The 15,279-nt window shown below is 41.7% G+C and overlaps 2 protein-coding genes across 3 annotated transcripts; both read left to right on the top strand.

Annotated features, from left to right (window-relative positions):
* The first annotated feature begins 315 nt into the window (after positions 1-315).
* On the top strand, positions 316-966 carry LOC144003758 (small integral membrane protein 30). Its single transcript, XM_077500304.1, has one exon. It carries the CDS (start codon positions 385-387, stop codon positions 574-576), a length of 192 nt encoding a protein of 63 aa, XP_077356430.1. The 5' UTR covers positions 316-384; the 3' UTR covers positions 577-966.
* A 1,649-nt stretch (positions 967-2,615) lies between these two features.
* gpr85 (G protein-coupled receptor 85) lies at positions 2,616-5,579 on the top strand. 2 transcript variants are annotated; one of them, XM_077501256.1, is made up of 2 exons: positions 2,616-2,812; positions 3,659-5,579. In XM_077501256.1, exon 2 carries the CDS (start codon positions 3,830-3,832, stop codon positions 4,961-4,963), a length of 1,134 nt encoding a protein of 377 aa, XP_077357382.1. In that variant the 5' UTR covers positions 2,616-2,812; positions 3,659-3,829; the 3' UTR covers positions 4,964-5,579. The 2 variants fall into 2 exon arrangements, with proteins under 2 accessions (XP_077357382.1, XP_077357381.1); XM_077501255.1 differs by having other exon boundaries at positions 2,617-3,057.
* The last annotated feature ends 9,700 nt before the right edge of the window (positions 5,580-15,279 follow it).

Raw genomic sequence — 15,279 nt, 5'->3', positions numbered from 1 at the left:
CATATATTTGCAATGTCAATTCCCTTTTCATAACTTAAGATATATAAATGTGACTTGTTGAATTGAGGCGAGTTAAAGATATGATGAACTGGATGACTGGGCAGACTCAAATTGTAGCTACCTCATATTGGAGTTACAGATATCTGTGATGTTAATGGACAAAATGGTGGAATTACTATTTTTCACAGTTCAATATTATGTAAATAAACATATAATCCATATTACATGTATGAATATTAATACATTTTATAATCGTACATGTCTGTGACAGAAAAGCTACATTGCTATTGGCTGACCACTCTCGGAAGTCCCACCCTTCTGTCACATGACTTTGACAGAAGCTTACCCGGAAGCGGACGGCGAATTAACTCGAGAGCTCAAAACATGACCCCCAAAAAGCAACTTTCACGCGTTGCGGCGGCGTACACCTGTCTGACTTTCCTCCATACGATCCCCCCCGCGGCAGCGTTCGATGCCGGCGACGCGGTGGCTCTGCTGCTGGGAACCGTCGTCGCCATGGTGGGGTTCTGCGCCTGCTTGGGCTGGTACGCGCGGAAGAGGAACAGACTGCTGTGAGGAGGAAAGGGACACTTGTTCTACGCTTCTGCTGTCTCGCCAACATATTTCTGTGTATACGTTATACATGTTGTACCTGCTCTCCTTTTTGGTGGTTTTGCTATAAAGCTTGGGTGACAGTGGCCGATAAACAAGAGTGCGCCATGACCGGAAACGCCGTGGAGAAGAAGCGAAAGTCCGGAAGAATAACACGTTGCTCTGCTGTCAAAAAGGACCAAACACTGTCGTTGCCTCCATATAAATACTCAAATGCTCAGTGTTTACTTGTTTTTATTTTCGTAACTTTATTTCTAAGTGCTTGACAAACGGGAGACGGAAGCTATCCCCAGTCCTGTCAAAATAAAAGCATTGCAACCGCTACTGGGGAAAAATAAATAAACATTGAAGTGATTGTTTACTTTTTACGTCTTAATTTGGGGAGAGCAACACAGAAAAAAAACATTAAAAGAGAGAAAAATCAAATGAAGAATATGTCCATCCATCCATCTTCTTCCGCTTATCCGGGGTCGGGTCGCGGGGGCAGCAGCTTCAGAAGGGAAACCCAGACTTCCCTCTCCCCAGCCACTTCAACCAGCTCCTCCGGCGGGATCCCAAGGCGTTCCACAGTGAAGAATATGTACACAAGTTATTGCCTAGCCCAGCGATATGCTTTTGTTGCATGGCTCGATATCCTTCAAAATAAAAGCAGAGGCAAGAGGCCAACTTGAAAGGGGCAGCATCTTTGGGTGGTGCATTGGTTTCGAAGCAAACAAGCACACTCACATTCACACCTATGGTCAATTGTCTTCAATTAAGTAGAGATCGTACAATGAGCAAATCGTACACAAGTCAAATTTCAAACCTGTGAGGCACACATGCACTAGGGTACCATGCTGCCCTGAAGAACTTGTGTCATAAAATGAGAATGAAAAGCGTCCATTAGAAATGCCATCACCTCGCCAACAGGAGCACATTTCATAGCCAAGCTACGAAGAAAAAGCACATTGTCCCACACGCTTGCGACATGACGGCTGCATGCTTGAGAAAACCAATTCTATGAATTTGTCATGCGCTGCCCAGGATGAGAGAACAACAGTGAGCAAAGTGCTTGTCAATTATGCATTTACCGTACATGGGATGCCTTCTACCTCAAGTGAACTTGTCAGCCTGACTCAAACCAGTTAGGCACTATTGCGACCAAGCTGTGTGCCACTTTTATTGTTAAGGTCCATGCTAACAACATTATCACCAAATATGTCATAGATAGATAGATAGATAGATAGATAGATAGATAGATAGATAGATAGATATGATTATCAGGATTGGATGATATTTGGCATTTTATGCAAAATTGTGATCAGCTGTATTGTCTTAATTTGCTCAGTTGATCAATGACGTTATTCATCAGCTCCATGAAAGAAGACATTGCATGTTATATTCAGTATTTCTCAGGGTTTTTTTTGAATAAATTTTAGTGCTCATTATTATTTGTTTCATGCGTTTTAATCGGCATACCCCACAAATGGTGGTTTCGTTGATTGTACAGTACGTAAATATAAAAGTAGTGTAAGAAACGCAATTAGTGTGACAAATTGTTATTTTAAAGGTGTGCACATGTTGACGTGGTGATTCACATTATTATTTTTTTTAAATCAAATATGAATATTGTTTATTTTTAAAATTACCCACCTAAACGCAATGTAGTAGTTACTAATGACAGGACATTATTATTATTATTTTTGTTTATATGATATACTGTATATAAATAAATAAACCAGTTTCCAAAGATTTGTGTTTACTTTTGCTATCATATCGACTATGAATAAAATGTGTAATGTATATATGTGATAGATATGCCTTCATTTTAAAGCCTAACTTCAAAAGGTAGCTATAGCTACTGCTGAAATGTGTTGTTTTGATGCCAGAGTTAGTGTCCGGTGTGCATGACAATGTCATGTAAATGTAGGCTATATTTAAGTGGTGGCTCGTGCAGAGCAGCAGAGGCCCAGTTGAGTGGATGAGAACTGCTGCTGCTGCTGCTGCATGCTGCTACCGCTGCTGCAACAAGAGACAGGACGCGTCTTGGATCACAAATAGGGATGCAGGGCGCATGCGCACTGCTCCCCGTTTACTGTATGATATTCGCCGTGGTGGAAAAAAGGGGGGCAGGCAACAATCAGGATTTTTTTTTTTAAACCTGCGACAAAACACGACGAAATATTCTCCAGGGGATGTGAAAACGGACACTTACCAACAGGTACGATTTGGATCAATCGCCCATGATCGCCTCGTCCATTTTTTTCCCAAATTTTTCTTTTTTTTTCTTTTTTTTTTTCTTCTTGTGGTTCCTGGAGGATTTTGACATGATTCTGGTCTCGTCGACGCTGTTGTGTTTTATCTAAACAGTGACAAAAACACTGGGATATTTGACCGTCCAGTACAGCTGCTTCATGTGACAAACGAAGGAGGCTGTTTTTTTTTAATTAAAGATATAAATAAACCGTAAGTACACCGCTCGACAAACGCGACATTGCTTCATATATACGAAATTACGAGACAACAGACGTGCTATTGTGTTTTTGTTGGCGCTGATTATGCTTTTCTCGAACGTCTATATATATATATATATATATATATATATATATATATATATATATATATATATATATATATATATATATATATATATATATATATATATATATATATATATATATATATATATATGCAAATGCTGTCAAATATGTGCAGGTGCATTTGGATAATGAAATCGGACTCCAGCTTGTGTGTGCTGTGCAGGCTGTAGGGTGTGATCGAGAGCACCTTATTGTTTTATTTTATTTTTTTCAGAGGGGGCTTTACAATGTCCTGCTCGCTCTTGCGTTGAAAAAAAACAAAACAAAAAAACGTCGCTTTTGAAACATTTCCTTCACTGCGCATTCGCAAGTGCGAGAAGGTTGAATGCAATGAGGCGTCAGTGTGGTTGTTTAAATGCAACGAATGTGAGACAGTTGAATAGAATGTGACAGAGACATTGCAGTGGCTGAGTTGGCTGATAGGCGGATGATTTTTTTTTTCTTCCCCTCGTTTTGCTTTCCTTTAGGTGTGATGAGACAAAGGAACAAAGGATGCCTTAGAGGAGAGGTTGCCTACATGCCCGGAAAGCTCCTCAAAGCCCACCGCAGCAGCCAAATGGATCTAACGTCTCCCCCCGCCGCCGCCGCCGCCTCCTGCAGATCATGATACTAGGCTGAAGCTATCCCCGCTTATCTTTATGATCCCTCCTCCATCTATGGCGAACTATAGCCATGCAGGGGACCACACCATCTTGCAGAATGTCTCTCCTCTCGCCACCTTCCTCAAACTGACCTCCCTGGGCTTCATCATCGGCGTCGGCGTGGTGGGGAACCTCCTGATCTCCATCCTGCTGGTCAAAGACAAGAGCCTGCACCGGGCGCCTTACTACTTCCTGCTGGACCTGTGCGCCTCCGACATCCTGCGCTCGGCCATCTGCTTCCCCTTCGTCTTCACCTCGGTCAAGAATGGCTCAGCGTGGAGCTACGGCACGCTGACGTGCAAGGTGATCGCCTTCCTGGGCGTGCTCTCCTGTTTCCACACGGCCTTCATGCTCTTCTGCGTGAGCGTCACGCGCTACCTGGCCATCGCCCACCACCGCTTCTACACCAAGCGGCTGACCTTCTGGACGTGCCTGGCCGTCATCTGCATGGTGTGGACGCTGTCGGTGGCCATGGCCTTCCCGCCCGTGCTCGACGTGGGCACGTATTCCTTCATCCAGGAGGAGGACCAGTGCACCTTCCAGCACCGCTCCTTCCGGGCCAACGACTCGCTGGGCTTCATGCTCCTCCTGGCGCTCATCCTGCTGGCCACGCAGCTGGTTTACCTCAAGCTCATCTTCTTCGTCCACGACCGGCGAAAAATGAAGCCCGTCCAGTTCGTGCCCGCCGTCAGCCAGAACTGGACCTTCCACGGGCCCGGCGCCAGCGGGCAGGCGGCCGCCAACTGGCTGGCCGGGTTCGGGCGGGGCCCGACTCCGCCCACTCTGCTGGGCATCCGGCAGAACAGCAACGCGGCGGGCCGCCGGCGTCTCCTGGTCTTGGACGAGTTCAAAACGGAGAAGAGGATTAGTAGGATGTTCTACATCATGACCTTTTTCTTCCTGGCGCTCTGGGGGCCTTATCTGGTGGCGTGCTACTGGCGGGTGTTCGCCAGGGGGCCCGTGGTGCCGGCGGGCTACCTGACGGCCGCCGTGTGGATGAGCTTTGCCCAGGCCGGGGTCAACCCGTTCATCTGCATCTTCTCCAACAGGGAGCTGCGGCGCTGCTTCAGCACCACGCTCCTCTACTGCCGAAAATCCAGGTTACCGAGGGAACCCTACTGCGTTATATGAAGGGTTTTTAACCCCGCCTCCCTTACCTTCACTTTGGCCCCCATCCATCTGGGCTTTTTCCTCTTGTACAGCTTTCTCTCTTTCTCTCTCTCTCTCTGCTAGCTTTTCTTTCTTCATCCCTCCTTTCCAGCAGCCAACCACTGTTGGCGATTGATCGTATCCCCTAAAAAAAAAAAAAAAAAAGGAGGCCGATGGAGTACCACAGGGCTCCGTGTTTCACCCCTTGTTGTTTCGCGGAAGGCCATGCCCGTGCAGAGAAGCAAAAACGCAGACAATGAAAACGCTTTGGATTCATTTTTTTTCTTCAAGATGCATTATTCCGTGAGGTGTGAAATACAAGAAAATGAGAGAGAAAAAATACGACAAAGAAATGATACCTCTCAAGGAATCACTGGAAATGTTTTACAGTTTTCAGAGTTGCACTACAAAAAAGAAGATGTAAAGATTTTTGGACGTTTCCCCACCCGCCCTTCCTTTTTCTCCAAACTAAACGATGAATGCTTTAATTTGCAACAGACTACACACACAAAAATCGCTGTAAGTAAGGCAAACATGTTGGAATGACACCATCACAAGAGGATAAAATGGTTTTCATGTAAGTGGTAACTTTTTTTCATTGAGCAATGGGGTCGGGGGTGGGGCTTAAAAAAAGGGGGTGGGGGATTTTTCTGAGTGTGGTTTTTTTCAAGTTTCAACTAGAATGGATCTCTTGTAGTTTTCTCCGTATGTCCATAATAGTGTCTGCCATTGTTATTTTATTGTCACCTTTTAGAAAATGCGGATGTTTCTTTGAAAAAGATGCTTTTGGGAACAAACTTGTGCTTATAAAAAGACATTTGAAGATAAATGTGTCATCATATCCATGTACCCCAAACACCATCACAATTGTTACCGATGCCACTCCGGGTGTTCTTGCCTTAATGGTTACAATGCTATTTGTCATCTTAGTTCATTCGATGCACTCCTATCAAGTCATTCCTTGGATGCAAGGGGAATTTATTTATTATTATTATTATTACTTTTTTAAACCACATGAAGTGCATGTCCACTTTATTATTATTATTATTATTATTATTATTATTATTATTATCATTATTATTATTATTATTATTATTATTATTTTTATTTTTATTTTATTTTTACAGTTTTATCTGCCCACAGGCAATGAGTGTGTGTGGGATGAGTGCATCAAACACTTCAAGACCAGAGCCTTAGTATGATATCTTGCACAATTTATAAAAACAAAACAAAACAAAAAACACAGGACAAAACAAAAAAAACAAAAACAAAAAAAAAGTCAAAACACAAAAAAAGGGGACATTTAAGGCACACAGTCTTGTTTCTACTTTCCCGACATTTGCTCTCGACAAATTGCTTTCAATCCTTTTGTTTTTTTCTCTCTTCTCTCTCTTTCTCGCTCTCGCGCCATTTTTTTTCTAAACAATTACTCTGTTCCTTTTTGTAAATTATAAATGGTGTGTAAGTATGTGAGTCTTTTATTTACTTTTTGGAGTCCCGAATGTGAGTACAGTTTCAGTTAGGATTGCATTTCGCTGAAAGTTAACTGTGTAACCTGTTGCTTTTTTTTTTTCATTTTTTTTTTCAAAAATAATAATAAAAAAAAGAAAGTTTCCATTTTGCAACATGGTTCATCCGATACCTATGGGGAAGCGTGCAGAGTTCACTTATGCTTATTTTCATATCATAGATGTTTCTGCAATGTGAATTGATTTCTGTTGGGCTGGTTGGTGGACTAGTGGTTCATATGTCTGCCTCAATGTCATCAAAACCGGGTTTGAATCTGTTGAGGTCACGGTGTACTCCACCTCTCACTCAAAGTTAGCTGGGGTAGGTTCCATTTCTATTGTGCAAAAAAAAAAAAAAAAAAAGGGTCTTTAAATGGAAAGTGCAAGTTAAGATTCTACTCTAAACGGGGATTTATGATATTAAGTTGGTATAAAATGTGACACGTGAACGCTCATATAAAGAATGATTTTGAACGTTTTATTCGACATTTGCTTGTCGCTTGTGAATTTGACTTGCACCCCGCCTAAAAGAAAGCATTTCATTAAGTAGACCCTTTTTCCGGGGTGCACGAGTACAAAAAAAAATGATGGCAAAAAGGGTTTGTAAACACTGCAGGTAATTGCATGGCGGGCTGCAGGTTCGGCTGATGGGAAACTCCTATTAGGCAACCATTTCCATTATGAGCTTGGCAATTACTGTTTTGTTCAGGACATTGATCATTCTATGGCCCCATGCAGATGATGTGCAAGTCTTTCATTCCCGTTTAAGCGAGCGCCAAGATGGGCAGGATTGCTTATGGTGGGGTTTTGAATATCCTGTTTCTTGGCACAGCGAGGAAAGAAACTGGTTTGCGAGTGAGCCTTTCAAGTAGGACCACAAAGGTATCAAGGATTGTTCCCAATCAAACCAATTAGCATGCAGGGGTCTGCTTTACATCCAATGTTTGAACCACAGAACAAGGGAATGGGCAATTTTTCCAACCTTTCAATTGTGCGTGGCAAGTAAGGACCATAAGTTTTTGCACCTTTGGACAAAGAAAACAAACAAAAAAACATCACTGCTTTTTTATTCATGGTGGATAATTTGAGCAAATAGCATCTGTTGAGTGGGTAACATCTAATGGCCTCCTGTAAGCGTAATTAAAAGGGCAGTTGTGTTTTGTGATGAAAGCCCGCCTGGAGTGGAATGGCGCTGACGAGATAAAGAAGGTCTTTTTTTTTTTTGTATGCGCATCACCCTTGGCTGGAATGCATAAGGGTGCCATTGAAGTACAACATGCTTTTCAATATCCACAGCTTTTAGATTTCATGATATACTGTACATGAAATTACTGTTTGCTGTGAGAAAATGTGCTCAAGGGGAACAGCTACATGCTAGGTTGCTAATGCTGCGGTTTAACGCAAGTGTTTTGCATCTTGATTCATGTTTGTTTTTTTTTACACAGTAAAACTTGACGCTATGTTTCAACTAAAATAATTAAGTCAATGCAACTAAAACCAGTTAGAATCACTCATTAAAAAAAAAAAAAGATAAAAAAAATGACTTATTGGTTATTGGTCATAACTCAGTTCTTATGAGTATAATAACATTTTGGCACATTTTAAGTTAGCCTACTAATAATATCCATCCCCCCCACAATAATGTATTTTATGTTTAAGTACACAGAAACAGAAGCCGATGATAAGTAACAAAAGCACTATAAGTGACAGTAAATCAATTTCATTCAGGTTATTTGTAATCAAATCTTTTTTTTTTTTCAAAATAGTTAAGTTATTTGAGTTACTGTATTAAACTTCAATCAATTGCTGCTTCTGTTTCCTCTACAGTTTGCTAATTAGCAGTGAAAACAGTTCGCCCTACAGACAGACCATAAAAACAACCCAATTTGGGTAAAACATTTGACCGACATACTAACTTGGTCAGTTTGACCCAACTTTCCATTAACTCGGGTCAATCTAGCCCAAGTTAGTGGGTCAAATTGATTCAAGTTAGCGGGCTGGTCCAATTTTTGGCCCATCAGTGTTAAGAATCAACAACACTTGTATCTTAAAAATAATATTAATAATAATAATAATAAAAATAGAACAAGTCAATTATTTGGGTCTTGTGTTGGGGTATTGTTAGTGTGCAAAAAGCAGAGTTCTGACAAAACTCAAATACCAACCAAACCCTGTGGTGTTCAAGCACTGTAAAAACAGGAGGGCAAAAAATAACCCAATATGGGTAAAAAAAAACAAAAAAAAACAAAAAATTAAAAAAAATAAATAACAGTATGGGTCAGCGAGGGACCAACACAACTTTTTGGGTTTTCCATTTAACCCAAAAAATTGGGTCAAACATGAATTATCCATTTAAATGTTGGGTCAAATGAATAACCAACAAACAACCCAATTTTTGGGGTTGTTTTATACAAAAAGCAAATTTTGGGGTTCTGTTTTGTTGGTGTGCATTTTATCTATTACTCTCTCTCTCTCTCTCTCTCTCTCTCTCTCTCTCTCTCTCTCTCTCTCTCTCTCTCTCTCTCTCTCTCTCTCTTTCTTTTTTTGTGGGGTGGGTGGGGGGTTTATATGAGTCGCCCAAAACGTTGTGCCACTCCCTCTTTGACCCATAATGGATTTAAACATCAAATGAACCCAAGATTAATAACAAAAGGTTCAAAAATGCCAATTTTAATGTGTGCTGAATGTGACCACATGTCCGACAACTAATTCTTTGTCTGCTAATATGCAGCCAGGAAAATGAAGAACAGCATCGCATTAAGCAAAGATGCACAACAACAGAAGGTCCAATAAAAAAGATTGTAATGATCATTTGGGGGTTTGATTGCATCTGGGGGGGAAAAAAGGAGAAGAGGAAGAAAAAATGAAAGGCTGCATCATTTATTGTCAGACAAGCTATTACAGACCCAACTGGCTTCGGAATACCAATGATGCAGACTCCCCACCATGTCCCGCTAATCGAAAAGAATAGCAGTGCTTTAAATGATGAAAATGGTGTTGCTTCACAAAATATCAGTGGGTCTAGCTATTTCCTGGACGACTGATGAGCTCAGTTGACACATTGTAATGTAACATATTACAGTCTTGGTTCTTCCTGGTCAAAAATGGAACATAAACGATTATCATCTGGTGTTGCTATGGTAACCAAAACAAATGTAGTTATGTCAACCACAAGAGAACGCTTATCGACTGGTTGTGTTTCCATGTTGTCATGCTCATTTGTGTGAAGAGGCCTGTGATCAATTGTGTCTCCCTAAATACACAGTATGGACAAATGTCATTGATTTTTGGATGCCATTTTATCCCTGTCAGTTGGGGGGGGGGGGGGACAAAAACAAAAAAAACAGAGGTTTAACTGTACAAAATTCCATCTCATCCAAGTAGCTGTTTGCAAAACGCTGCATGCTCGGGATGAAGTCCCATGTTTGCTTATTCCTCTCAGCGCAGAGGAACTCCGACGATCTATGTTTGGACAGTTGGTGCAGTGGCTTTATAGCAATCTTCCAGGAGTGCGCTTTTTAAAAAATATATTACGGCAACAGAATTACATAACGGCGTGGCGGATATAGCTGCAGAAATGCACACATAGGTTGTGGTAAATCCTCACAGTGCTGGCTAGGGAGTAAACATGTCCTTGATGCTGCTAAGTCTCAGGATAAGTGACGGCGCTTCATGGGATCAAATGTGATTGGTGGCCGGGCGAGTACTTAAGCACATGTATGCCAAAATTGGAATATGTGAGGAGACACAACTGGTGAGGCATAATCCCCCCCACCACTGCCACTGACAAGGATTACCCATGCTAGATTAAAGCATCCCATGATACTCATGGGTCCCGATTCACAATCAATGTTGTAGATAAGTTTTTTTTTTGTTTTTTTTTTTGGGCATGTCAAAATCTTTTGTTATCTCTAATCTGGGATTTAGATAGCCGCACCAATCCCGGCAGTGTTGAGATGATGCAGAAAAAATACAGCAGAGCATCCAAAGGTGAACAAATCCATCCCTTGGTGCTGGATTTAAGGATGACTAGATTTTCCAAATTAAAAACGGGGACCTTTCATTGCTAGTCAGTCTTTGTCAGCGGTACGGATGGGGGTTTGTACTAAAGTTGTGCTAAATGCTATCTTGGTTGACTGTTTAGCGCGAAACAATGGATGCACACACTCGCAAAGGAGGCAGAAAACCCTGCCACAGTTTGGTTTTAGCCCCTTGTGCTAGCTGGTTAGCTCGCTAGCTATCTGCACCCAGGGAGCTAGCGAGGGAGCTTGCTAGCTAGAACCTGGGGCTAAAGCCAAACTTATGACTGGTGGAGCGAGTGGTTGAGGGGAGATGGACCCAATGGCGGAAAAGCAAGGCAGGGAGAAAAACAGGAATGAGAATGACTTTATTGACTGGAACCAAGTAGATGACTGGACTGAACGTGGACAGACTGGGCATGACGTGGATAGACTTGGCATGGCATAACTTAGCAGAACATGGACAGACATGGGTTGACGTTGAGACTTGAGTAGATGTGGAAACTTGACTAGACGTGGAGAAACCTGACTATATTTGGAGAAACTTAACTAGACTAGACTAGACTAGACTAGACTAGACTAGACTAGACTAGACTAGACTAGACGTAACAGTATCAGCACAGCACAGCACACCTCAACAGAACAAGACAAGGCAATGATACCACGACGTGTGAATAAACCCCACTGACTAAATACAACACTAACGAGACACTAACAAGACACACCTGGGAAACACAGCAGGCAGAGTACACTAAGTAGCAACACAGACAGGGAGGGGAGACACACACAGGTGGACGAGGTTAACTATAACGAGACTTGGGGAGACAAAACCGGACAACAAACAACATAAACACCACAAACTAAATCAAAACACACCCAACCCAAAACCGAAACATGACATAACTGTGGTAGGGTTTTTACTTTCTGGACCTGGATTTGCCACAACTTGCTCGGTCCCGACAGCTTTTGGGAGAGCTGGCGGTCGTTTATCTCACGCCGGTCACGCATTGTAACATTGTAAATATGCTGCTAGAAAGCTCAGCATTGTCTGACCAGTGATTGGCGACCACAGTAGATGGTGGGACTACATTTCCCTTGATTCTTAGATGCAAAGTAGTTCTAGTTCTGGTCACCACCTGCTACGTAAGGTCGTCCTGCTCACGATTAGATGCGGATGCGAATGAGACAGAAAAAGTAAATTTGGAAGTTAAAATGAAGGAATTTAACAGTTAAATTTCCTTTGAATGGTTTTATCGTATGAATCGCTACGACAACTCGGTGATTGGCATATATATATGGCAAAAAAATGGGACGCGGGGCGGGACCAGCGTAATAGCGGGCCCAAACAATGAACCCAAGAATCAAAAAAGGAGACTGTCCTAGCTAAAACGGGCCATAGTAGTTTCAAGGAAATTCTTCTTTTTTTTTAAATAACATGATGAGTTTTTCTTCTTTTTTTTCCCTTCTTATTTTGTACATTTATATGATTCAATGAAAATGACATTGACACCCCTGTTTGGATGCTCACAGAGCCGAAGTCATGCAAGAAAGTAGATTTGTGTCACCAGGAAGACATGAATTTGTCCTGTATATGGTTGCAACTCCCTTTAAATTTGCAGACTTGAACTGGCACGTGCACACATTTTGCCAACATGCTGAAATATTCAAAATATGCTATCTGGCTTATAAGAGGGGCTCGGCGGGTGGGTGCTGCTTTGAAAGCCCGATACCGCAGCAAGGAAGATAGCACGCTCTCATTGCGCATGGTGCATTTGCGCAGGGCAATCTGTCATGGATGGAAACGCTAAACGTGTACATGACAGAGCTTATTTACAACACGGAGCCGAGGGCTTGCATCTGCTCACAGTGTGGCGCAAGAAATCCCCTCGTTGTCTCCTGCTCTCTTATTGACTTATTATTTCGTCATGACTTGATTATTTATCCCATATTCGCATCATTACAGCCGGGGAAGTTGTTTATACGGGTGATTTGTTCTCACTAATTCGGCTTGTTTTGATGAATCCGATGGCTTTTGGAGGAAGTGGGGGAAGGGAAGAGAGGGAAATGAGTTAATCCACTTGTTTCTTGTTCCAGCCTATTCAGCACTCTCATAGCCCCCCACCCACCCCCACCCCCACCCCCAAACCTATCTCATCCTGACTTTATTTTTGGAAACATGTCATTCTTGTGAGTCAGGCCTCATCTCTTGCAGCTCCTCACTGCTGTTTGTGCTCCGAGAACAGAAAAAAACCCGCGCTCGAATAATTAATGGTTCGTGACTGTTAATGTTATGGATAGATGGCAGGTAACAGATTGATGCGTTGCTTGGAAAAGACGACAAGTAGCAATTCCTCACATGGAGCGTGTTGGAGAAGGCAAAGCTACGTGATGCTAACACATTCTTGCACTGATCAATCAATCACGATCTTACAGCAAGTATTGACGGCGGTGCTGATTGATGACCCATTTTCATTTTCCATTAACAGGGACATGCTAATTGGTATGTTAGCATTGGAATGGCATTTCTATCAACAGTTTTCTGATGACTACTGGCTCACTACCATTATCGATGGAGTCAATTTATGATATTGTATACACTGAAATTGTTTTACTATGTCATTTTTCTGAGTCCAGCAGACAATTTCTCAGTTTTGAGGAGAAACGTATCAAGCTCATTTCAAGGTGGCACTCTCTGCCGATGGTTATGTATTACTTTAAAAGGCAGCATCTTTTCCTCTAAGGAAATACCAAACACTTTATGACAATGAAACGTCATGAAATCGGGGGGAAGAGCCTGTGAATGGCATTAGCCCAACAAATCATTTTTTCATATATATTCATTGGCAATATTTTGCAAATTGAGCTGCAACTTTTGACACAAAAAACAACAACAAAACAATTGAATTGCACACTTGTACACTAGTGCTTGTTCCCAAACATTAATGGAAAGTCGTTCGTCACAATTAGTCTGGCATGATATTAAACTAAACGATGAGACTACAAAGTGTTGTTGTGCGTCCTCCATCACGAAGCATAGCGAGTACTTAGCATGGAGTGAATGCATCTTTAAAACAATCACATTGCTGCTCTGCAATTAAGCATTTATGGCACTGCGAGTGCTTCCGGAGCTGTGCACGCATAGCCAATTATCCGCTTAGTATTCCATCCACTCTGGGCCGCAGCCTCCTGACCTAAAAAAAAAAATGTGCATAGAAGAGACACTTTCATAAGTCGTTTGTTATTTTAATGAAGAGGAGCACACTATTTTTGATGGATTATGTCAGGAGCTACGAGGAGTTCAGTTTATGTTGCCTTGGTTTCTTCTAGTTTGTGATTTGGAGATGTTCCTTTCACTTCTTCTCTCCAGTGTCTTTTGTGAGGAGGTTCCCTGGTGGTGATAACAACACTATTGATCATCACCTCTCTCCTTGCTACTGTTGTTTCTCCTCACATGAGATCTAATTTTTAAAGCCCAAATGTACTTTGTGTAAGACGTGATTGATGGTATTTGTCTGCGGTGTGCATGGAGGGCTTAAAGAGCTGTTCAAATCCTGACCCTTGCCTGCCAACAAATTCCGTAAAGTGGGCAATGAGGTGGTTCATATGCATGAAATCCGTTTGGGAACAGTTCGTAAAATTCTTCAGAGGACAAGATTTTTTTATGATGACCTCCGTTGCTTGGCTGCTAAAAGCTCTGGCGTGTCACTGATTTGATTACAGTCTGATAGGTTCTCATTGTACCCTATCAGAGAGGTGATGGGAAGTTTGACTTCCTGGTTGATTTCAATATGTCACATTTCGACATTATTCACTTGAGGAACATTTCTTCCAGTTTTTGTTTGAAAGTTAACTGTGCCAAATAGGGGCAATGGCACTCTTAGCTCGGGTTGTTGCCTAGCAACAACCAGAAAGGCAGTTTGATGAAGCCTGCCTTTTTTTTTTTTTCCCAGAAATGTGAAATATTTTTATCTTCAAAGCCTGCACAAAACTCCATAGGGAAATGCACGACGGTATCTCTTTTATATGTGTAAAACAAGAGAGGTCAAATGCGGCGGATTCCTCGTTTGACGTGTAAAAGCTGTTTGTGTCGCATGATGAGCGCTTGTAGGCTGCTTTTCACACAAACTTTTACCAATATCACGTGTGCCAACGAACTAAGAATAGTTTTTAAAACCACAAATGGATTAAATGAGCCATCTACAGTGAGTTGCCAGACAAAGACATTTGGAACATTTCAAATATAATCAATAGTTTTTCATGCTTGGGTTTCTGAGTTGCAAATGTGTTGCATCATTTCATCAGAAGACGTGAATAACAAATCAATTTTCAGCCCATCACTAAGTCATTGTTGTTTCATTAAAATGGCAAGTGCACTGCCTCGGCTAGTTGAATTCGTCAATTTGGGATTTCACTTTTCATTTCATTTAAATCATTTGCAGTAACATAACAGGACCAATTTGGCTTTTGTTTCTCCAAACAGAGCCAGCATTAGACAACTGTGGTTTCTCCTGTACACTGGCACACACTGAAGATGAAATAACAAGGAAATTCTTCCCTTAGGCCGCATATACTTGCTCGTTTCTGAGGTGTCAGCATTGTCGTTGCCTTAGATCATTTTTAGATTGGATGATTGGAATATGTCTAATTCTCTGCAGGCTATGATGTTTTTGTAAAAAAAAAAAAAAAAAAAAAAAAAAAAAAAAAAAAAATTCTCCGATCAGTCCCATGGCTTAGTTGTGTCTTTTTCTTGCAAAATATAAATTTATTACAC

Source organism: Festucalex cinctus, chromosome 16, assembly GCF_051991245.1.
Source record: "Festucalex cinctus isolate MCC-2025b chromosome 16, RoL_Fcin_1.0, whole genome shotgun sequence".
In the NCBI taxonomy this organism is placed as follows: domain Eukaryota; kingdom Metazoa; phylum Chordata; class Actinopteri; order Syngnathiformes; family Syngnathidae; genus Festucalex; species Festucalex cinctus.
Note: the sequence above shows the minus strand (reverse complement) of the source record. Positions and strands in the feature narration are given on the sequence as shown.